Source organism: Passer domesticus, chromosome 1, assembly GCF_036417665.1.
Source record: "Passer domesticus isolate bPasDom1 chromosome 1, bPasDom1.hap1, whole genome shotgun sequence".
Lineage (NCBI taxonomy): Eukaryota > Metazoa > Chordata > Aves > Passeriformes > Passeridae > Passer > Passer domesticus.
The window spans coordinates 124,692,805-124,715,258 of NC_087474.1; the positions used below are offsets into that span (position 1 = coordinate 124,692,805).

A 22,454-nucleotide genomic window follows, 5' to 3' on the forward strand; every position below is an offset into this window, starting at 1 on the left:
CTAGTTTTTGGTTTATCTTGGGTTTTATTTCATGCTTCTCCTTTTTGGTTTGATGTAACAGCTGTTATTGCTTAATACTAAGATGATAGAGACCCTCAACAGCTTATTTATGTAGCCACACAGGGAGCAGGGACACCTTACTGGTCCCAGTTACTGTGCATACAGAGAGAAGCATGTCTGACATGTTTTGAATTGCAGACATGACCTTCACTCACATCCCTGCTCTTCCGAGGTTTGATTGAATAACACGTGTGAAACCGGGTATTGCTCTAGTTGCATCTGATCTCTAACAAGGACCTCTCAAAACTGGTGGTGGTCTAAATTTTTCATGCAAGTGGGTGATCAGATTACTGCTTCCCTGGTCACCCTTGCTGTTCAGGAGCAGCAGTAATTCAACAGTTGCTGTGATGAATTTGGGTGCAGTGAGAGGGCAGGTTGAGTAATCTCCATTTTCACTGGTACTGGTTTTACTTCATGAACTAGGCAGCAGGGGGTGCCCTGAATTGGGTAAACATAGGAGAGCAGGATTATTTTCAGGTTGATACTTTTTCTACAGAAATGACCTCTTTTCTAGTCTCCTTGAAAAGCCAGTCTGGCATTCTCTCTCCTGCCAGCTTTGAGTGTGACCACAACACATGACAGCGCTTCCAAAAACAACTGCAGTGTTGCAGAAATGGGGAAAAATAAACTTGGCAACGAAGATTTTTCACTTCCTTGTAACAGTTAGATTGTGCGTAGGTAAAATTTAATAGCAGTTTGAACTATAAAGAGTAAAAATAGTTAATATCTCCCAAGGGAAATGGGGGATTATTTTTCCCCCCATTCTCAGAAGCAAAAAGTTGTATAATCTGAAAAACCTGACATTCCATATTGAGGGTTTATTGTAAGGTAGTAAAACCAGATTTTATATCTCGTTTATTCCTACAACTTCTGATGTGCTTCCAAAAATGGTATTAAGGCAGCAGCTGAGGAAATTTTATGAGATAATGAAGCAGAACAGTTACTGAAAGCCATCTGCTCAGTTGTTTACAAACTTGCTTCAATACTTCAGAGGCAGTGGTAGAGTACGTGTCTAAACTTCACAAGCTGCACTAGGTAGAACTAAATGAAATGCGCCGGGGCCGGGCTGAGCTGGGTCCCTCTCTGTGCAGTGTAAGCAGTTGCCAGGCAGGCCTGTTGGAAGCCAGCAGAAAGCACCACACAGAGGTGATTATGTGCCACCATCTGTCACGCTTCAAGCCTACCATACAGCATGGCTAATCAGCCTTGGCAGGATGATGGATGAACAGCAGCAGCTGCCAAAAGCCACTGTTGGCAAACAGTCCTGAAGTTAAGAACTTTTTCCCCCCTCTGCCTTCCTCTCCAGGGTCCTGCTGCGTGTCCGCATGCTCTACTATCTACGACAAGAAGTTATAGGGGACCAAGCAGACAAGATCTTAGAGGGTGCTGACTCAAGGTTAGTGCAAGTGCAGGTTTATTTTTTGCTTTATGACTCTGGCTTTTGTAAAGTACACATACTATAATAATGCAGTGTTTAAAGGTGGTCACGCTTTGTCTATTGTATGTCTGTCCTCAAGCAAACTTATTATTTTGTGAAGTGCAGTGGGTAATTTTCCTGGGGGAGAAAATGATGTGGGAAATGACAGAAGTGGATTTGCAGCTCTGCTAATATTGAGGGATTATTCTATCTCAATTAAAAAAATTAAAAAAATACTAAGACCTTAAATGAATCATATTTAGATAACCATTTGACTCACAAAATAGCCTAACGGGGGGGGGGGGGGGGGGGCGGGGGGGGGCGGTATTTGTGTTGCTTTTTTTGATTAATTATTTCTTGTTGTTTGTTTGTTTAATGATCCTAATTGTTTTTAAGAATATTGGATTTTGGGGTGTTTTTTCAGCTCAAAATTTATATTTACAGAACAGCGTAAAACACTTGGATTTTTTTAGGATGGTTTGTTTTGGGTTTTTTTTAAATCTTTGAGTAATACCTTTGAGAATGTGTATAACGCTGTCTTCACAGTGAAATAGATGTATGGATACCTGAGCCATTCCATGCCGAAGTTCCTGCAGACTGGTGGGATAAGGAGGCAGATAAATCCCTTTTAATTGGAGTATTTAAACACGGTAAGTGGCGTCTCACTCTCAACAAAACTCAGTTGTAAAGCTTTCAGTGTGTAGGACTGTTCAGTCATAATATTAACAAGTATTGTTCCAAAGAACTGTTGGCTTGTATCTCCCTTTTTTCTTGCCTGCATTAAAAACCTAATATGAGCTGTAAATATCAGATGCTGTTTTTAAATGTTTGCAGAACATTTGAGAAGAAAACATTACTTTCTTGGCTGTAAATAAAACAAAGCCATATTTGTTTAAATAATAGCCAAATAGTAAGATAGATCTCCATAAACTTTGCTTCCAGCACTGCTTCACTTGCTAACTCTGCCAACCAGTGTCAAAGTGGACGGTGGGCTTAACCTCTGCTATTAATCTGTACAAGTGCCTCCTGGGCTTTGTTCCAAGCAATATTTCACAAATGTCAGTGTTGAGAACTCCCGGCTCCCTTGAGTGGGATGCAGCCTTGTTAACTTTGAAAGGCTGGGGATGCAGAGCTGGCATGATATATACAGTGAGCGATTCCTGATTATAATCCCAATTCTCTGGAGGTCGCAGAGGTATTCTCAGCAGCCCAGCCTGACTAAAGGGGAGAATGATGGCTTATAAAACCTTTCATGATTACAGTTTGGCTTGAGGCTCTACAGCAGTTAGGAGCAGTGTGTTGTAGTACAAATCCTAATTGAATTGTGCTGTTCTGCCTATGTACAGCAGCTCTGTGTTGTGGGCTCAGCTGAGGCAAGTCTAGTCTAAAAATCATTTTCCTGCAGTGCACTGTTGGGATCTGCCATTTTCCATCTAGTCAACTTGGGCAGTAAAAAAGCAAACAGCAGTTTGAAAACCATAGAGGGAACAGTGTCATCTTACTGACATGCATCATCCTAAACCTAATAAGACAGGTTCGTTGGCCTTACGTATAACCCATGTATGCAGCATTTTTGCAGCCTATATTGAGGGTTCCAGCAGGGCTGGAGCTATTGAAAATGTGTGTGTGTGTGTGTGTGCGCTCCTGTTTGCGTCTGCATGTTCCCACTAGCGAGTATTGAATGTCAAGAACCACTATGAAAGTCGTATAGGAAACTTAAGGAAGTTTTTCACTTGTGAAAGATTTTTACTTTACTTTGTAATAACGTGAAATTTGATGCTTTCTTCACTGTCTTATGTGTCTTAATGTTATTCATGGGAAAATGTTTCTGTGCTGTTGGAATTCACCAACATGAACAATTTTTTAATATTAATTAAATGTTTCCAGCATGGCAATAGTGCCTTTGTTTTATGTAATAATAAATTAATGAATCCAGAAAATTGTACTTCTACTGCCTAGACCTGTTCTATTCACAGCCACTCATAGCTTTTAAAAAGGCATTTGTCTCCCACTCTGCACACAGGTTATGAGAAGTACAATTCTATGAGAGCTGATGCAGCACTGTGCTTTCTGGAACGGGTTGGCATGCCTGATGCAAAGGCCATAGCTGCTGAACAGAGAGGGACAGACATGTTAGCAGATGGTGGTGATGGGTAAGGAGGACATGAAAAAATTAATAAACTTTATCAGCATTGTATATGTTGGCATGGGTTCATATGTCATATTATACTTACATGTTGCCTGAGGATATGAAGTGATCGTATGATGTACAAAGTACATAGATTTGTTTACACAGTTGAGCATGAAATACAAATGTGTAACTTGGTACACCATACTGATGGCTTTTGTAGCTTTTTTGCTTTTGTCCAGAAAATCAGCCCCCTCTCAAAACCAGTATTTTCTTGAAAATATTTTAAAAATATTTTATAGGGGTGAATTTGACAGAGAGGATGAAGATCCAGAATATAAGCCAACCAGAACTCCCTTCAAGGATGAAATTGATGTAAGAACTCCCAATTTTCTGTAATTACAAATATGTACAATTGCAACTGATTCTCCATATTTATTTTAATGTGTGTTTTTTGAGTTTGAGAGCTACCAGATAAACACTCCTTACAAAGATTATTTGCTGCTGTGTTTGAGAGATGACATATTTTTCTTCTCAAATAATGACATATGGTCAAGACTGAAAACTAAAATAACTTCTGTCTTCTCCCCAAGGAATTCGCAAACTCACCTCCAGAAGACAAAGAGGAGTCCATAGAATTACACCCAAGTAAGTCTATGGCAAAAAGTTAAAAAAGCAAAAAGGGATCGTTTAGTGAAAGGTGGACTGTTTATATTACCACATGACGGGGTAGGAGATGTTTTGGGACAATACCACAGAAAGCTTTTTCCTGCCAAATCTCTTCATGCTTCACATTTTTCAAAACAATTACATACTGTCTTTGAATAATCCACATTATGGTTCTCTGGATTTCTAATTACATAGTAGAAACCATGATGATAAAGACCGGATGTTTCATAATGCAGCCGTTGATGGCTTTGCCGATATAATCTTGGAAGTTACAAATGCGTTGTTTCCTCAGTATGGAGGAAAATTGCCAAGTTTAAGTGAGAATAATAAAGTGGGAAATGATAAGCATAGGTGTTTCCTCAGAGGCAGAACGATCTTTTTAGTAATGTATTTAAAGATGCATTGCATTAATTTAAATACTTACAGTGTTCATAATATATTTGCATTCATAACATCGAATCATAGTGCTTGATGGTTATCTATAAATGCTTCACAAGCATTTCTGAGTTCTTAGAGTTGGATGGTTTGATTCTATTTTCTATCTCTTACCGATAGTTATCCTGTTTCTAATTCATTATGCACTAGTATTAAGGGCACATGTTCTTATCTGATAAAACAGGAACACAGTTATAGCCATAGAAACTTTGAAATGTTTGGTGTTGGTTTTGCAGTGCAAATACTTCTCTGTTCTCTAGGCAAGCACAGCGAAAGCAATGCTGAGTTAGGGCAGCTCTACTGGCCCACCACTTCAACCCTGACTACCCGTCTGCGTCGCCTCATTACTGCCTATCAGCGCAGCTATAAAAGGCAACAAATGAGGCAAGAGGCACTAATGAAGACTGACCGCAGGAGACGTCGGCCTCGAGAAGAAGTGAGGGCACTGGAGGCAGAAAGGGAAGCTATAATAACTGAGAAACGACAAAAGTGAGTTTCCCAGTGATAATCTTGCTTTAAATCTTATTTGAGCTTGTGTGTCACCCATACAGCTCTTTTGTTTTGAAAGAATAAACTAAGGGGGTTTTGAGGCTTCTAAACATGTTTGGAATCTTAACTATCCAGTGGCCTCACTTCTCTTGCTTCTTCCTTGACTAGATGGACCAGAAGAGAAGAAGCCGATTTTTATCGTGTGGTGTCTACTTTTGGAGTTATTTTTGATCCTGTAAAACATCAGTTTGAGTGGAATCAATTCAGAGCATTTGCCAGGCTTGACAAAAAGTCCGATGAAAGCTTGGAAAAGTATTTTAATGGCTTTGTGAATATGTGTAGACGAGTGTGCCGAATGCCAGTCAAACCAGATGATGGTAAGTTTTAACTGGAAATCAACATGAATATTGTGAGACCGTGGGACTGTTGAAACTTCATGCCCAGGTGTAATGATTTTGAAATGCGTGTGCATTCAATCCATGTTAAACAGCACAACCTTGGTGTCCTTGCAGAACCTCCTGATCTTTCCACGCTGATTGAGCCGATCACAGAGGAGCGCGCTTCTAGAACTTTATATCGCATCGAGCTGCTGCGCAAGATCCGCGAACAGGTTCTCCATCACCCGCAGCTGGGGGAGAGGCTAAAGCTTTGCCAGCCAAGTCTGGACCTGCCAGAGTGGTGGGAATGTGGTAAACATGATAAAGACTTACTGATTGGTGCTGCTAAACATGGAGTCAGTAGGACAGATTATCACATTCTGAATGATCCTGAACTCTCTTTTCTTGAGGCTCACAAAAACTTTGCTCAAAACAGAGGGACAGGTAATGCAAGTACTGTCTCTTCTGTAAATCCTCTGGGCACTGGCTGCAGTCAAACACCCCCAATTGTCCCATCCACACCAGTACAAGAAGAAAAGACTACAGAACCAACAGAGTCTAAAGTTGAAGGGTCTGAAAATCCAGCAGCCAAAGAAAAATCTGAAATCAAAGAGGAGACAGATACTACAGATAAGGACACTAAACCAGACTGTGACACTGAGGCTGAGCCTGGCTCTGTTAAATGTGAATTGAAAGACATAGAAATGAGTACAGATGTAGATCCAAAATCTATTTCTGAGAAAGGTTCAGAAGAAGACGAAGAGGAGAAACTGGAAGATGATGATAAATCAGAAGAATCCTCCCAGCCTGAAGGTAATACATTGGTCAGATCAGTTCTGTGTGCTTAGCACAAGCCCCACAGCTGTTGTAGCTCATGCCAGCTGGTAAGTGACACACAGGGTGCCATTATGGAATATGGGATGGGCTACAAGTAGCAGTTCCTCTGCCCTTCTGCATATCAGGTGGCTAAATAAACTTTCATAAGAACCATCTAGCATTAGTGGGGTATTTCCCCACAAGGGATGATTTCCAGGAAAGCTCACTGAGTCAATAAGCATGGTCTCTGTGCCAAATGTGGAAGGCTGGGGCTGTGCTGTAGTAATTACTGAACAAAACCCGAGTTGGAAATGTTGTGTCAAGCCTGGTTGCCTTGGCTTATCTGGCTGGATAGACACTGGATGTTAATGCCTGGTCATGATTGTTATTCAGCAGGAGCAGTTTCTCAGGGTAAAAATTTTGATGAAGAAAGCAATGCCTCTATGAGTACCGCAAGGGATGAAACACGCGATGGATTCTACATAGAAGACGGGGATCCCTCTGTGGTTCAGCTGCTTCATGAGAGAACATTTGCCTTCTCATTCTGGCCTAAGGTTGGTTAGAGGTAGAAAGACATGTGTCTCTTTTAATTTAAGTAAAATATGGGAAATGTGCTTGAAAACTAACAGTGAGCTTTATGTGGTACTGCACTTCTGGCAGGCAAGAGACCTTTTTCTGTGAATGATTTGTGGGATGGCACTTTTTTCTTTAAGGTTATACAAACTAGCAGTGGAAATTAAAGAAATTGCTTTTTTTTGCCTTTTTTTTTTTTGTAAAATAGTGTCATTTAGTAAAACAATGGACTGCTGGCAGACGTGAACTCTTCATAGGGTCCATAATTTTTGTCAGCAGAGTCCCACTTCTTGCACCACTGTACAGTTTTGAATTAGGAATTTTTCCTTCAGAGCAATCTGCAGAGACTTTGAAAGATCACCTTTTTATTTTGGGGTGAGGAGATTGTGGGGAAGAGTTTTGGTGACCTACATGATCTAAGCCATTATGTAATATTGACAGATGTAATTGTATTAAGGTATCCTGCAAATATAAGCAGCAGTTTTAGATAGAATAAAGCTGTTTCTTATTTTGGTAATAGTGCAGAAAATTGTCTAATATAAAATGTTTTTAAAAGTACAAAGCTGTAACCTTTTAATAAATCCATACTTAATTTGGTACTCTCCTTTGCAGTAAGAGGAGAGAGAAAAATAAAGTAGTAATAGTCTTAAGCTTACTAATCACCATAACAGAGCCATCTGGTTGGGGCAGGGAGGGGGAAGGGGGTAGCAGGGCAAGAGGACCTTGCTCTTAATAGGCTTATTTCTGGGGAAAGCAAGCAGTCTGTTGCAGCTGCTGAGATTTGCTAGTGGCTTTTGCACTGTTTTGCTTTTCAGGAAGCTAACTGCTGCTCATATTCCCTAAGCAGCAGTATTTCTTAGAGTCCCAAAGTTTCTACTACTTCAGACAGGCTAGTCTAGAATGTGCTTCTCTGCTTTCAGCAAGTATTTTGGAAACAAGGGCTAAAATCTTATTCCAGTCATAGTGTAAAAGTAGAACAGAAAATCCTTCATGTGTATAGGTTCAGCATAAGTAGACTAATAAACATAATTAGAGATTTTTAGTGTACACGCTTCAGTGAAATTTGAAGTGATAATGGGCGTGGAATGAAAATTGACATTCATTAGATGTCCCTAGGTTGGTGCCCGTTTCATAATGTTGAACTTTATTAATAGTGACGCTAATGAGGATCCACTTCCTGGGACAGAATTGCAGATCCAGCCTCTTGGATCATGAGAACTGCAGCTTTAAGATACTGATTGCAGATGTGTTTATTTTCCCTTCCTAACTGTTGATGTTTCTAACTACTGAAGTTTTGTAAAACAACAGTGAGTTTCTATTAAATTTTTCAATTAGTGCGTTGTCATGCAGAAAACTTTGTCTTTTCTCCTTCCCCTCACAATATAAATGCAGCTTTTAAGGCATATTATCCTACAAAATTGTGTTAGCGTCTTGCAAGGTGATCAGTTTATTCCTAACATGCAAGAATAGTTGTTTCTGAAAGTCCTCCTTAAGCTATGGAAACTGGACTGTGTCATAAGACTCATTTGAGTTTAAAAGGTGACGTTTACACTGAGGGTTCATTACATACTTTTCCTTTATGCAGGACCGAGTAATGATCAACCGATTAGACAACATCTGTGAAGCAGTGCTCAAAGGGAAGTGGCCAGTAAATAGGCGCCAGATGTTTGATTTCCAGGGGCTCATACCTGGGTACACTCCAACAGCTGTGGACAGCCCTCTACAGAAAAGGAGCTTTGCAGAGCTCTCCATGGTTGGTCAAGCCAGCGTCAGTGGCAGCGAAGATCTCACTGCTTCTCCTCAGTTATCAAAGGCAAGGCTACAGCATTCTCTTTTTTACATAAAACATTTTATCTTGCATGAGCTTCTCTTGCATAATAGAAAATAAACCAGCATGAATAAAATAGGAAAAATCAAAGTGTTTCTCTGAATAAAATGCAGGCTTTGTTTTCAGAGTTATATGTTTGGAGTTTTGTTTTTAACTCAGCATAGCAAAGAGAGCTTTGCTAATGTTTGGAAATGCTCGATTTTTTATTAGGAAGATGCACTCAATTTATCAGTTCCACGTCAGAGGAGGAGGAGACGAAGAAAGATTGAAATTGAGGCTGAGAGAGCTGCCAAGAGGAGAAATCTTATGGAAATGGTTGCCCAGTTACGTGAGTCTCAGGTGGTCTCAGAAAATGGACAAGAAAAGGTTGTAGATTTATCAAAGGCCTCACGAGAGGCAACAAGTTCTACCTCAAATTTTTCATCTGTTACTTCAAAGTTTATCTTGCCTAATGTCTCCACACCTGTGTCTGATGCCTTTAAAACTCAAATGGAGCTGCTGCAAGCAGGTCTTTCACGCACACCCACAAGGCATCTACTGAATGGCTCTTTAATAGATGGAGAACCACCCATGAAGAGGAGGAGAGGAAGGAGGAAAAATGTAGAAGGGCTTGATCTGTTATTTATGAGCAACAAACGGACATCATTGACTGTAGTAAGACCACAACCTTTTTCCTTTTGTCTCATATTTGTTCTTCTGTCTCTGATACTTCCTGAATGTGTTTTAAGTCTTATTATACTTACTCTCCCTAATAGAAACATACAGTTTTTACCCAACCAGGTTTTTTTTTTTTACAAAATATATTTCTAACAATATACATTTTGAAGCTTAAGTATGTCTTTCTTATGTGTTGAAAAGTGAGGGTCTTGAAGAATCTTGGAGGACATGTACTGGAAATGCAAAAAATCTGCTTTGCCTTTAGCACTATGTTCTTTATTTGAGGATGTAAAATTTTCAAAATTCCCTGATGGAATGATACTACTCTATGTAGTATGAGTATTTAACTCCATTAACTCCTTGTGTATGCAAAATCTTGAACATTTCACTTCAGTCAGTCCCTGAAATTATTTCTCCAGGTGTTCCTGTGAAGGGAAGACTAATACACATGTGATTGTTTTCAGGAGGATGCAGAAGTGACCAAAGCTTTTGAAGAAGATATGGAAGCCCTACCAGCAAGGAACATTCCATCTCCTGGTCAGTTAGACCCAGACACTCGCATCCCTGTAATCAATCTAGAGGATGGGACCAGGCTGGTGGGAGAGGATGCCCCGAAAAACAAGGATCTAGTTGAATGGCTTAAGTTGCATCCTACTTACACTGTAGATATGCCAAGTTATGTACCAGTAAGTATGTGATTCTAAAAGTGTTGTTCTATTATATTAATACAAAAATCAGTTTTGCGGACGTCAGACTGAATTACCTCACACTGGGCATAGTAATTTGATTTTGTAGCTTGCATTTCAACAGGAGTTTTCTCTTTATCCACCATTCCTATTTTATCCACACCCAAGTGACACTGGGGTGTTTAATTTGCTTTTCCTTTCTTAACATTTGTATGTAATAGCATGTTAGAACTACATTTGTCAAGTTCTGCAGAATTTCTTCATCTGATACAAAAAAATTTTTTTTCATGTAATCTGAGAGCAAAGTAATGGATCCCTTCTTAAAATTGTTGTGAGAAGGGGTACCATGATTGGAGATTTTTGTCAAGAAATTAAATGAAAAGCAATAAATTTCTCTTCTTTCTAGAAGAGTGCAGATGTGCTGTTTTCCCCATTTCAGAAGCCGAAACAAAAACGACACAGATGTCGAAACCCTAATAAACTGGATATAAACACCTTGACAGGAGAAGAAAGGGTACCTGTTGTAAATAAACGAAATGGAAAGAAGGTAAAAATTAAGTTACTTCAGTCAAGGTCTTTAATAATGTCTTTGCATGTGGAAAGCAGGTTTTCTACTCCAAGCTTTCTCTTTAAAAGTTTAATAATTTGGCACTAGCAGTTTTTCTTACTGGACTGTGCCACCTGGTTCTTTTAATTCCTTCTTTGCTCTTCTGTTGCGTTCATATTAATCACCTGAGTGAATAACTCTCATTTTTTGCACCTGTATAGCACATTTTGTTCTTAGATATGAAATTTATTACCAGACCTGCCTAAGTTGCAGCACTTTACTGTTTTTTTAAAACGTGATTTTGTCAGTTGAGGTATCACTAGCTGGTTTCCAAGTATTTTTTCACAGTAAACTGAAAGTCTTTGCTGCCGTCCTTCAGAGATAAAATAGAAAGAAAGATAGAAAATGTCCATATAAGTAGTTGTTTGGTTTTGTTGGTGGGTTTTTGTTAAAGTCATAACCTTGTCTTTTGCATTAGATGGGTGGAGCTATGGCCCCTCCAATGAAGGACTTGCCAAGATGGCTGGAAGAAAATCCTGAGTTTGCTGTTGCTCCGGATTGGACTGACATTGTTAAACAGTCTGTAAGTGAAACTCTCTTCCATGCATCACTGCAGGTTATAGCACAGAAAAGTTGAAGGCTGTGTAAATTGATTATTAAGTCTTTATCTCATAGCTGGTTTTTAGAAAATCATGGTGTCTGTAGGAGTTACCCAGCTCGGGCACAGTGGTGATAGAAGGCTGCTGCAGAAATGGGATTGAAATACACTCAAAAAATCAGCTACAGTTAAGGCAGCCTTCAGCATTTGTTTTGCCTTTTTTTATTCTTCTTATAAGTAACAATCCTTAAAAACCACAGGTATTTGTACATTAGGAGCTACTAAGAAAATATTTGTCATATTCATAACAGAAATACACTTCATTGTCTCAGTAACAGGCAGCATCAAAGGAATAGGTTTTCTGTCTTTTGTTTTACAACACTTGTTTGAAAATAAAGGGGAAAATTCTGCAAGTACTCAATTTAATAGAATATTACTATCCTGAAATTCAGTATGAATTATGAAGATACAAACTTGTAACTGCAACATATCAGGATGGGGTTTTTTAATGAAGTTACAGAGTTTTCAGTATGTATTATTTTACTGTTGTGTTTAAATATAAAAAAAATCTGTGATCTTGGTTTCCTCAGCTTTCTTTACTTGTTCTACTGCCATTCACTATAGTACTAAGCTAGTCACCATTTGCCAGGGTGAAAAAACAAACCGCTTTTGGAGTATGCTGAAATCCCTTCTGTTTCTTCTATCCTCATCAGTTAACTGCTGAAAGCTAAAAAAGCCAGTCGAGGATAAAGCTTGTTTTTTCACCTTCTCTTTTTAGGGTTTTGTTCCAGAGTCCATGTTTGACCGTCTTCTCACTGGACCTGTTGTGAGGGAGGAAGGAGCAAGCAGAAGAGGAAGAAGGCCAAAAAGTGAAATTGCCAAAGCAGCTGCAGCAGCTGCTGCTGTAGCATCAACTTCGGGAATCAACCCACTACTAATGAACAGTCTGTTTGCTGGAATGGACCTCACAAGCCTCCAGAACCTACAGAACCTGCAATCTCTCCAGCTCGCGGGCCTCATGGGCTTTCCACCAGGGCTAGCAACAGCTGCTGCTGCTGGGGGGGATGCTAAAAATCCAGCTGCCATGTTGCCTCTGATGTTGCCAGGGATGGCAGGACTGCCCAATATGTTTGGACTAAGCGGATTGTTGAATAACCCGATCACGGCTACTACTGGAAATGCCACTACTGCTTCTGGTCAAGGAGAGACTGAGGATGGCGCTTCAAAAGCTGAAGAGAAGAAAAATGAGAATGAAGAGGAGAACAAAGACTCTGAGAAAAGCACAGACACTGTTTCTGCTACTGACTCTGCGAATGGATCTGTCAGTGCTGCTACTGCGGCGACTACCGCCACTGCCACCACTACCACCACCACCAACACTGGATTGCCCACAAACCCTCTGGCCTTCAATCCTTTCCTGCTGTCTACCATGGCTCCTGGCCTCTTCTATCCATCTATGTTTCTACCTCCAGGACTGGGAGGATTGACTCTGCCCGGTTTCCCAGCACTAGCAGGACTTCAGAACGCAGTGGGCTCCAATGAAGAGAAGGCTACTGACAAAACTGAAGGAGCTGCCTTTAAAGATGAAGAAAATCTCGAAGGCAGTGATGCAGAGGAGAGCCTTGATAAAACTGCAGATTCCTCCGTTTTAGAAGATGAAATAGCACAGGGTGAAGAATTAGACTCACTTGATGGGGGGGAAGAAATAGAAAACAATGAAAACGATGAATAACCAGTACCAGTTACAGTTAAAGTGTTTTAAACTTTTGACAAGTGGTAGTCCTACTGTTTACACTCACAGTTAATGTCCATACTTAGTTTTTATAAGCTGTTCTGTAACATAGTGTAGCAAAAAAAAAAAAAGTTCAAGTCATGTTATACAGATGTGTCAAAAGGTATCTTGGTCATTAAGTATTGTGCAGTGCATTATTTATTATCCCTAGGAGAGATGAAATTTGAGAGGTGATCATGTCTTTTTAAGGAAATTGACATAATGCTCTGCTTTTTTTTTCTTTTGGTACCATTGGTATTATGAATTAAGCAGCAATTTGTAATCAAGTGGCACTAATAGAAGGAAGTGCTGCTTAAAGGAAGGATGAAGTTATATATTTAATTTTTTTTCCTTTTTTTTCCTTTGTGTTTTTTTTTTTTTTTTTTTGCTGTGAAGGTCAAGATGAAAATTACCATACATATCGTACTCGCGCTTCATTTTGACTGTATGGGAGTTCACCCGCTCACATGCGCGCACACACCCACACACACACTCTCTCTCTGACAATCTTCATGATAGTGTGAATGTCTCTGTCTTGAGACACAGCAATAATAAGGCAGCTGTTGAATGTGAAGAGTACCTTTTGGAAATTAACCCGCGGAGAAGGTTCTTACAGGATAAAGCTACAGTTTAATCGTCTCGTGATCTTGTAATGCACTGGTATAAACAAAAAGAAAAAAATCAGGTACCTTTTTTAAATTAAAGGACTTTGTTACTTTAGCCACAAAGCTAAACAGCATTACCTCAACTCTAAACTAGCCTTGAAGTTTACAGACATGACTTTGTAAATGTATTGTTTTTCTTTGTTGTGATGTCTTTTTATTTTTTTTTTCTTTGGAAACTGCTATCATGTAAGATAAGATGTAAATTGCTGCCAACTGTAGTAATGATGCTTTTAATAAAAGTGACCCATGATATGCAGAGATGTAATTATAGAATGTAGTGTTTAGGGACAACCAAACTGGTGTTCACTTTCTGTATTTGTATTTGTGGCTTTTTTATAGCATTTTCCTGCTATATTCTTTATAGATTAGTGGCTGTAAATGCTGAACTGATCGTCTTCAGGGGACTAGGCAGGAAGAGAAACCTGGAATTGCCTTCATATTTTCCACTCTAAGTAACTCTACAGAAATGCACGCTAAAATCCCTACTTTACTCCTTCAAAGGGGCATGAGAGACTGAGAATACTTTAAATGTGTTCAGCATGTGATAATGTGGTACACTAAAGAACAAAAGGGCAAAAGAAAAATGAGGCTTTAATAGGCACAATATCTAGGTCATTTATCCTTGGTTAATGGGTAGAAAAACACAATGCTGTAGTGACAGCAAGGGATACAAAGGCTCTGTGGTATCCTGTAGACCAGAGCTTGTGATGCCAGAAACCACTGTGTCAAACAACCTACATGAAACTAAAACTGACCCACTTTTTATAAAAACCAGTGTCTCTTCTGGAGAGCTACCGATTTGTACCCTTTTGTGACCTTTTGATATTCGAGATAATGTACCATTTGAGAACTTCTGTTTTCATGGTGTTGTCACCTTGACACACACATACACAAGAAGCTCCAGAGTGAGGATAAAAGGTTAGATTTTCAGTGGAGTACATGAAAAATTAGCTATTTCAGTAGCCAGCTGTGGGTGGACCCCTGTCTTTAGGACTCATATTATCTGTGCTTTTGGAATGCTGGAGAGCTGCAAACCTCACTCTCATGTACACTGTGAATTTGCACAAGAGCTCAAACGGGCAAGTATTGCAAGGCCGAAATTTGGCCCCGAGGGGAATATATAAAAAGGGGTGAATTTGGCTTGAAAAGGATATTTCATGGACGATGAAAGTAGATGAGAAATGAAGGCTTAGGAAGTGATTTTTGTGTGAATGAATCATAGGCACACACTGTTGAAATTAATAGATGTCAGGATGTCTTGTACTGCCACTTAAATAGATCATAGGGAGTTAATGAAGGTCAGGAAGGATTCCCCCCACATGGACATCACTGAATGGTTGGTGAGGTGTGTTATTCCTGCCTCTTTCTAAAACATCACATGGTAGACCATGGCAAAAAGTTAGAGGCTGAAAGCAAAGGCACATTAACTTGGGCAGGTGTGTTACATACTTTGTTGAATTCATTTGAGCTGTTTTTTAAGTTGTTTTTAAATGCCTTGTCTTATTTTTTTTTCTAGTTATAAAATTCCCACTGTAAGAGTTTGTAGGTGCTTCCCATTGTGTGTATTCCACATATGGTACCAAGTAGTAGGGGTTTTTTTCAGTTCAGTTTTATAATTTCCAGAAGAGATTTACAGGGACTAATGATATCCCTTGGGAGAACCCTTTTTAATTGGCAAGACTAGAAACTATATTGTTAAATGCTGTACTTATTCCCTTTCTCCTTTGTAAAAATGGGGAAGTTCTGCTAACTTATATTTTTGCCTATAGGTTTTTTACATGGAAACATCCAACTCATGATGTAGGGTGTCCAAGTGACAAATGAATGAATCTTACCGCTAGTACAAGCATCTTCCATGATGGCATTACTCATCTGCCTTTCCTAGTCAAAAAAAAAAACAAACCCCCCCAAAAAAGCAAAACTGGTGAACTGTTGCAACAGAACAAATGCTATAGGAATGGGAGAAGCCTCCATGCTCTGTGCTTCCCTAACAGCCTTGCCTCCTAGTAGCCAAACAGACCTTTCACTTGTTGGACATTTGATTTTTGGAAGGGATATGGGCCCCTGGTATGAAAAATGAAGTGGGGGGATTGCCATCTAATGTCCGAGAAATGTATTACATGAAAATATGAAGGTTTTTCTTTGATTTGACAGAATTTTTACATGTTAATTATTGCAAAGATTCTTACGGAGTTTTAAAAGTGTGTCTAAATGAATAAAAGCTTACGTGAGTAAGACGCATAGATCAGAAACTATTCTGCACTTGATTCACATTTGGAGCACCCTTTCTGTCTCTCATGATGAGGAACCTTTCATTTGCAACCAACCGTTTTTTGCTGGACCTCCTAATGGCCGTGGAAATGTTAATGGGGTTATCAAGGAATATAAATTATTTTCTGTGTTGCTTTTAAAAAGAAAGTACCTGTGTCAAAGTACAGCAGTGGTGTGCATGCTAACACAGCCTGTTCTGTGTGCATGGTGTGCAGCCCTGCCAAGGGAAAGAACCAAACAGCAACAGATCTGCTCAGGCTACTACAGATGCAATTTTTAATAAGGGAACTATAAAGGAAAACCAGTTCAAGTGTGAGTCTTGAAAACTGTTGCTGATGAAATAGTGGGCAAATTCCTAAACATGTCCCAAGTTTTTTCAGTCAGCTTCAGTCTCTTGTTTTGTATTCATGTCAAATATCAAAGCGTATTGCTTATTGGAATTGCACACTTCTCTTGAGGACTTTTGCCACTGAGCACTTCCTCATTTGAGGAGGTCTTAAGATTGAGGGGAGGAAGGGGTATTCAATTGTATTTTCTGTATTAAGCTTCCCATTGACTTTTGTGAACAAAACTGCTTGGGACGTTTAAGATTTCTGTTGCTTCTGCACCTTACATTTCTGCTACCTCTGAATCCTTAACATCAGGGCTGGGGCCAGGAAGTGTGAGGGCACTCAGACCCGCTGCCTCCACACTGTTTTCTGGGCCCCTGAAAGGTGCCAGCCCATGAATGTTTCTGACTCTTCAGTGGAAAAGAGTGCTGGCTACAGCTTTTGCTTCCGTGCTGTGCAAATAACCTGTTGTACCCCATTGGCTTTAAGTGATGGCTTCTTACATAGACAGGTCATGTTTTAGGCATCTAGTCTAATCAGTAGCTTGAGTCAGCTGTTCTAAGGAGAATGTGTGAAGGAAATTCAATTATATGATTGACAGTTATGATCAAGCTTTGATGGGACTTATGAAGACCTCTCTTGGAATGAAGGGTGAATGTCCCAGCTCAGTCTGCATGCAGTTTTAGATAATAGATTTGATGCAAAAGAGCAAACACTTACTACTATAAGGAACTATAGTGCAAAATATGTATTTTCTAGAAGGGGATAAATCCACGTCACTGGATGTTTTTGTTTTTCCAGGTCCTATGGATTGCTGTCCAGTGCAATGGTAAAACCATCAAAGCGTAATCATTTGAGCTATTTCTGTTGCAGTAGCTGAGTGTGGGTAGTTTCCAGTCTATTACTTGTCCTCCATCAGTCTTTGCCTAAGAAATGTAGATATTAATGATAGCTGGAAGTCAGAGACTTTATTAAAACCTGGTAATTGTAGTTACATTAGAAACAAAAACCCCATCCCTCCATTTAGAATGTTTGCTTGAAGTATGCTGATGCAAATACTGAAATACTGTCAACTGGGGTCTCACCACAGAAAGTCTTTTCTTCTTTTAGTTCCAGCTTTTTATATGTGTTCCTTATTAACCTAAAGGGCAATATGGAGACGTTAACCATGGATTCATCAATCTTCTGGGCTGTTGCACCCATGAACTGAATGGCAAGCAAACTGTAATCTTTAAAGTGTCCGGTGTCCGTGGTGCACGGCTCCATGGGCAAAGAGCAGTCAACTCTGATACCACAGCTTTTACAGCTCTCCTCTTCTTGGATGATGCATTGGCCTTCCAGTTCTCGGGAAGTGCTGGGAACCTGTGGGCTTTGCAGGCAAAGGAGTTGGGAGCAGCAGTGCCATGGTCTCCTCCTCCCACAGGGTTTCAGCTATTGTTGGGCCTGGGGAAGGATTTGCATATCTGTGAGTGCAGAGCTGATGTTCCCTCCCTCCGCTCAGAGGCCCTGCAAGGAAACTCCGTGATCCTTCCCTTTTTTTTCCTCATCTTCCCCCCCTCCCCTCCACCCTTCTAAGGGCTAGTAGAAAATAAGAGACGGCCATTGTATTTCACTGCAGCAGCATTGTTCTGCACCAGACAAAGATAGCATATTTTTCTGAACCATAGTTTCTGCTCTTTCAGCCATGGCTGGCTACTGATGAGCAGCTGTGCAGACTCTGAATAGCCTAAGGCATTTCCTAAAACCATTAAAAAATATGAATTTTCCCCAAACATGTGCCAAACCCCTCCCAAAAATATGTGGCAGGAGGAGGACAGCAAAGTCTTTGCTCTTTGTCCAGAAATATATTTTCCTAAAATGAAACTTTCAAGGCATGCCTGCTTTCAGAGAAAGTATGGACATTCTCTCAAATATATCACTTGATTCTGGGAGGACTTACTCGAGTCCTGTTTAGAAGAATATTTTATAAGAAAAATTTTTTTTTTTAATATTAAGGATTTTTTGTGAAGGAAAGAGCTGAAACTGACGGGTTTAAACTAAGCCATATAATTTTGCTTTATGATCCAGACAGGTGCTGGTAATAAATAGCTGAAGAAAATGTTAAAAATCAGTCCTGTTCCTCATCTGCCATGCATGTGACATTTCTGAAATATCATTTTGGGCTGTCACTGTAAGGACATGCTTTTTCTTCCCAGTCGTCTTCAAGTTCTTCTCAACCAGACTGGCCATCTTCTGCTGTCTCAGTCTGCAGCAGGCTTGCCATCTGCTATATGGCTAATCAATTCACAAAGGTGCTGCTGGGCAGTGCAGACTCCCTGTCCTCTGCCAATATTTTCTGGAAGTTGTCAAACATAGCTGAATTTGTTCTCAGCTGTCACAATCATCGCATTGATTCCAGCTTGTAGCACTCTAGTGACCAGTGGGGTATGTGCTTTGTTTTGCAAGCAGTGTTTGCTCTTTTGTGCCTGTTTGATTAGGCTGGAGCTATCGCTGGAGTCTGAGGGAGCGTCTCTTGGGCTGCAGGTAAAAGGTGCCCTCTGACTGTTTTACCTTGCCCGCTCCCAAGTTTGAAAGGTGAACCCGTGGGCGAATCAGCAGACCAGGACTCCAGATTCAATTTCTAATTCTGTCTGCTTCCCTGAGGCGGTTGCTTTAATTGCGGTTTCCAATCTTCCGAATGGAGAATGACACTTGCCTTCTTCACAGAGATGTTGTGAGGCTAATGTTAGCAACAATCATGCAGCACTCAAACCACCCTGATTAGGACTGCCTCGGTAGAGCTCCAGCTCATCCTTGAACATGACAATCTTCATTACATCCTGGGCTGTCCTAGTACGGCCCCCCTCAATCAATGGCTGCCACGGTCTGATGGCAAACCTGCTACCCGGCTGTGAGGTACCAAATCTGCTGCCTTCTCTCCTCTGTCTCCCACTTCCATGGAAAACCGTGTGCCAAGCTGTGGGTCTCGCTTCTCATTGTCCTGTTGAGTTCCCACTGTCAAGGCAGGGCCGTGGCTATTGCTTTTGCTGAACAACTTGCTACCACTTGACCTTGGGGCCGCTTTTTGTTCTGACTGCGTAGTACATCACAGAAATGGGAACATAAATCAGTACACTGACTTCTTCAGGATGGTGGTAGTTCATGTTTCTTTAATATTCCTTTGGTCATCCCTGGATATGACGGTGCAGACGCTTCATCTGACTAATACAGTTGGTGAAGTTGCAGGTTCGGGCACTGGTTCTGAGGCAAGATTTGCATCATTACAGCTCTGTGTTCTCCTCAAAAGGCTTCTGCTGCACACATTGCTCTGCTGGTAGGGTAGATCTGAAATTAAGATGGTAGATTGCTAAAGCTTTAGTATACTCTTAAGCTAACAGCTTCTCTTTCTCCCTGGTCATGCAGGTGTGCTGAAAAGCCCTCCCTTAGTGCTTCCTTGGCTTTGCTTACTGAGCTGACTCAGTAAGGGAGCTTGTGGATACATTGGGGACAGGCAGAGAGAAGATAATATTCCTGGATTTTCCATCCTTGTCCACTTTCTATCAGGCAGCAGGAAGTGGTTAGATGAGGCTTCCAGTGTCTTCTAGCAGAATTTGGTAGTTTTAAAAAGGCCTGAAGTCTAGCTTTCCAAGTACCAGTTTCTACCAAGGAGCACCTGTCATTGTCTCTATACAACTGCACTGAAAAGGAGCATTCAGGAAAAGAAAAAGGTATCTGCTGGCTTTAACACTCAGTGTTTGAATTGAGCAAGCTTTTCATTGCTCTATTAGTTTCCCTTGCCATGTGAAAAACTGCCATAATTTCTTGCCTACTGTATACTTATATTTAATCCAAGGGAAAACAGCAATTTTCTAGAAACCATGAGAGGCAAGCTCCAAAATATCTTTCAGCCTGTTTTCAGTACATGCTGCTAAATACCTCATGTTTGTCAGCCCTTCTTGGCACCCTTCCTATGTAACAGTCTCTAATGATTTTGGATCAGCTTCTCTGCTGCTGATGGCTAGCAGGGATCATGCCATTCAGTAGCAGCACTCCAATGTGTGCAGCATTTCACCACAACCATTTCAGAGGTGGCTGCTTTTAACCTGGATTTGGACTGGGATTTGCAAAACTGTTTCTATCAGTGAATTTTATTATACACAAGTTAAAGGATGAGTGGGCTTCCTTGCACACCATTTAATGAAGTCTTCCTTAAGCAGTTGTGAGTTCACGTGCCAAGAGAATCTTAACAAAATTGGAACAAATTATGCTTCCCTACCATGTGCTTCACTTATTCCTCATGGAGAGGTGGCTTTTTAGATCTCTTTGTAGGCCTCGTGCCTCTGGTGACCCAAGCAACATTTGCGTGCAGTGGTATCAGGTTTTCTTGTTGAACCTTTACTGTTTGCACTACAGAAATAATCTGCAAGCAATTCTGGAGCTGGTTTTTATGCTTGTCTTCACTCTTTCTGAGAGGTAAGGGAGAATATGTTGTGAGCAGGCAAAGGCAAATTAAATCTGCACAGATCTCTTTGATGACTGATGTGCAATAAGGTTGCACGCAAATGTCTTTGTGTCTGCTGCTTGCAGCAAACAAAAATTGTCACAGGCAAAATCAGAACCAGGAGTTCAAGGAGGAACGTAGAGATTTCTGTGGGAATACTGTGGTTTAAGGTGGTGGTGATGGCCCTGGGGTGCAAGGTGAAGACTGAAGGGGTCTGTGGCTGATGTAGTACGAGAGTCCTTGATGGAGCTCTGCAGGTATTGGTGAACTTTGTTAACGGAGGCTACAGCAAGGGCAGGGAGAGTCTCCCTCAGCTGACACTGTTATCTTGAGCAAAATGCATGGGAAGGGTCGGCACAAAGCGGGTCTCGCACCATCCCATCCTAGGCAGGGTTTCTGGCTGAGCAGCTGCAAGAGGGAGGGGAGCCACAGGTGATAAAATCCTCTCATAACATCATGGAAAAGAATGGTTTCTTCTGCAAGATGATAAATTGATGGTATGAATCAGTAGCAAAATGCAGGGCGTCTCTCATGATTCCCATCACCTGCCAACAACCACTCAAGTTTAGACACAAACAGTTAGAGCCTCTCTGTAAAATGTGTGTAGGATGGGAACATGTGGCACAGACTTCTCAGTGCTCACTAGATGGGTGCTGGGTAGCTTTAAATCACTGAGCACATTTTTAGCTGACACAGGCTGTGTTTATACACATGGCTGTTGGAAGGATGGAAAAGGTGAGGATACCATCCCAAAAACCAAAATGTCATCAGATGACCTGCTACCTCTGGGCTACCTCCCCATGTTCCTTGAGATCCTGACCATCAGATTTCGTGGCTTTATATCCTGTTTTATGTTTATTTCCTTTGGTTCTATTACTGATTTACAATTGTACGATTTGTGTGCTTGCTGGCACCAAACCTCAGGTGAATCTACCGCTACCATCCCCATGGCTAAAATGCCAACAGCAGCTGCTGAAATCCCAGTAGTGATGGATGTAAAACCAAGTATTGCACGGAAAAAAAATGTGTAATCCTCTCAATATTTTTACAGGTGTGAGTCCTTACCCTCATAGAAATAAAGGCATAAAACTAAAAATGAAAATGTTATCCTGAAGTACAGGCAAACTGACCACTCTGAATTTGTTTAGGAATTACATTTAAATTTTAAAAATCAGCCAAGCTCCACACAAGTAATTCAAGAAGATATAAATGGCTACATTATAATGAGCAGACACCTATTTTAAGTATGATCTATGTTTTAAAGAAAATTCATTACAATAAGTCTTACAATACCAAGCTCTTCAATGAATTTTTCATGTCTGCATAGCAAGATATATATAAAATGATCGTAATCATACACCTTTGGGGCAATGCTGAGCACCAGCTGTTTCACTGATGATTTATAGGTTGCCATGTTCAAGGTTAATAATCAGGAGAAACAGGTTATAGTATGCAATGTATTTATGTCAGGTTAGAAGTTCAGTAGTGAGGATATGATGTTAGGATGATATGTGCAGTTTTAATTAGCTATATGATGCCAGTTTTCTGGAAAATCAAATGCAGCCACTTTCTAAAGGTAAAAAACGTGAAAAGTTACCGAGGCTAATTTTTATTTTCAATTCAGCATGGCAGTCACAAAACATGACCCTGTGCAGCAG

General features: G+C 40.5%; 1 protein-coding gene across 8 annotated transcripts in view; it reads left to right on the forward strand.

Annotated features, from left to right (window-relative positions):
- The window catches only part of CHD7 (chromodomain helicase DNA binding protein 7), a 133,005-nt gene extending 117,367 nt beyond the window's left edge, over positions 1-15,638 (forward strand). For 5 of the 8 annotated variants that reach the window (XM_064387259.1, XM_064387233.1, XM_064387268.1 and 2 more), the window contains 15 exons: positions 1,367-1,456; positions 2,024-2,127; positions 3,501-3,630; positions 3,908-3,980; positions 4,199-4,253; positions 4,970-5,198; positions 5,367-5,575; positions 5,711-6,388; positions 6,785-6,945; positions 8,550-8,777; positions 9,003-9,446; positions 9,914-10,135; positions 10,542-10,682; positions 11,161-11,265; positions 12,059-15,638. In XM_064387259.1, the coding sequence (XP_064243329.1) occupies positions 1,367-1,456; positions 2,024-2,127; positions 3,501-3,630; positions 3,908-3,980; positions 4,199-4,253; positions 4,970-5,198; positions 5,367-5,575; positions 5,711-6,388; positions 6,785-6,945; positions 8,550-8,777; positions 9,003-9,446; positions 9,914-10,135; positions 10,542-10,682; positions 11,161-11,265; positions 12,059-13,012 (3,823 nt within the window). In that variant the 3' untranslated portion in view covers positions 13,013-15,638. The remainder of the gene's footprint in view (positions 1-1,366; positions 1,457-2,023; positions 2,128-3,500; positions 3,631-3,907; positions 3,981-4,198; positions 4,254-4,969; positions 5,199-5,366; positions 5,576-5,710; positions 6,389-6,784; positions 6,946-8,549; positions 8,778-9,002; positions 9,447-9,913; positions 10,136-10,541; positions 10,683-11,160; positions 11,266-12,058) is intronic. The other 3 variants (XM_064387283.1, XM_064387290.1, XM_064387273.1) reach the window with 3 other exon arrangements.
- Positions 15,639-22,454: the final 6,816 nt, after the last annotated feature.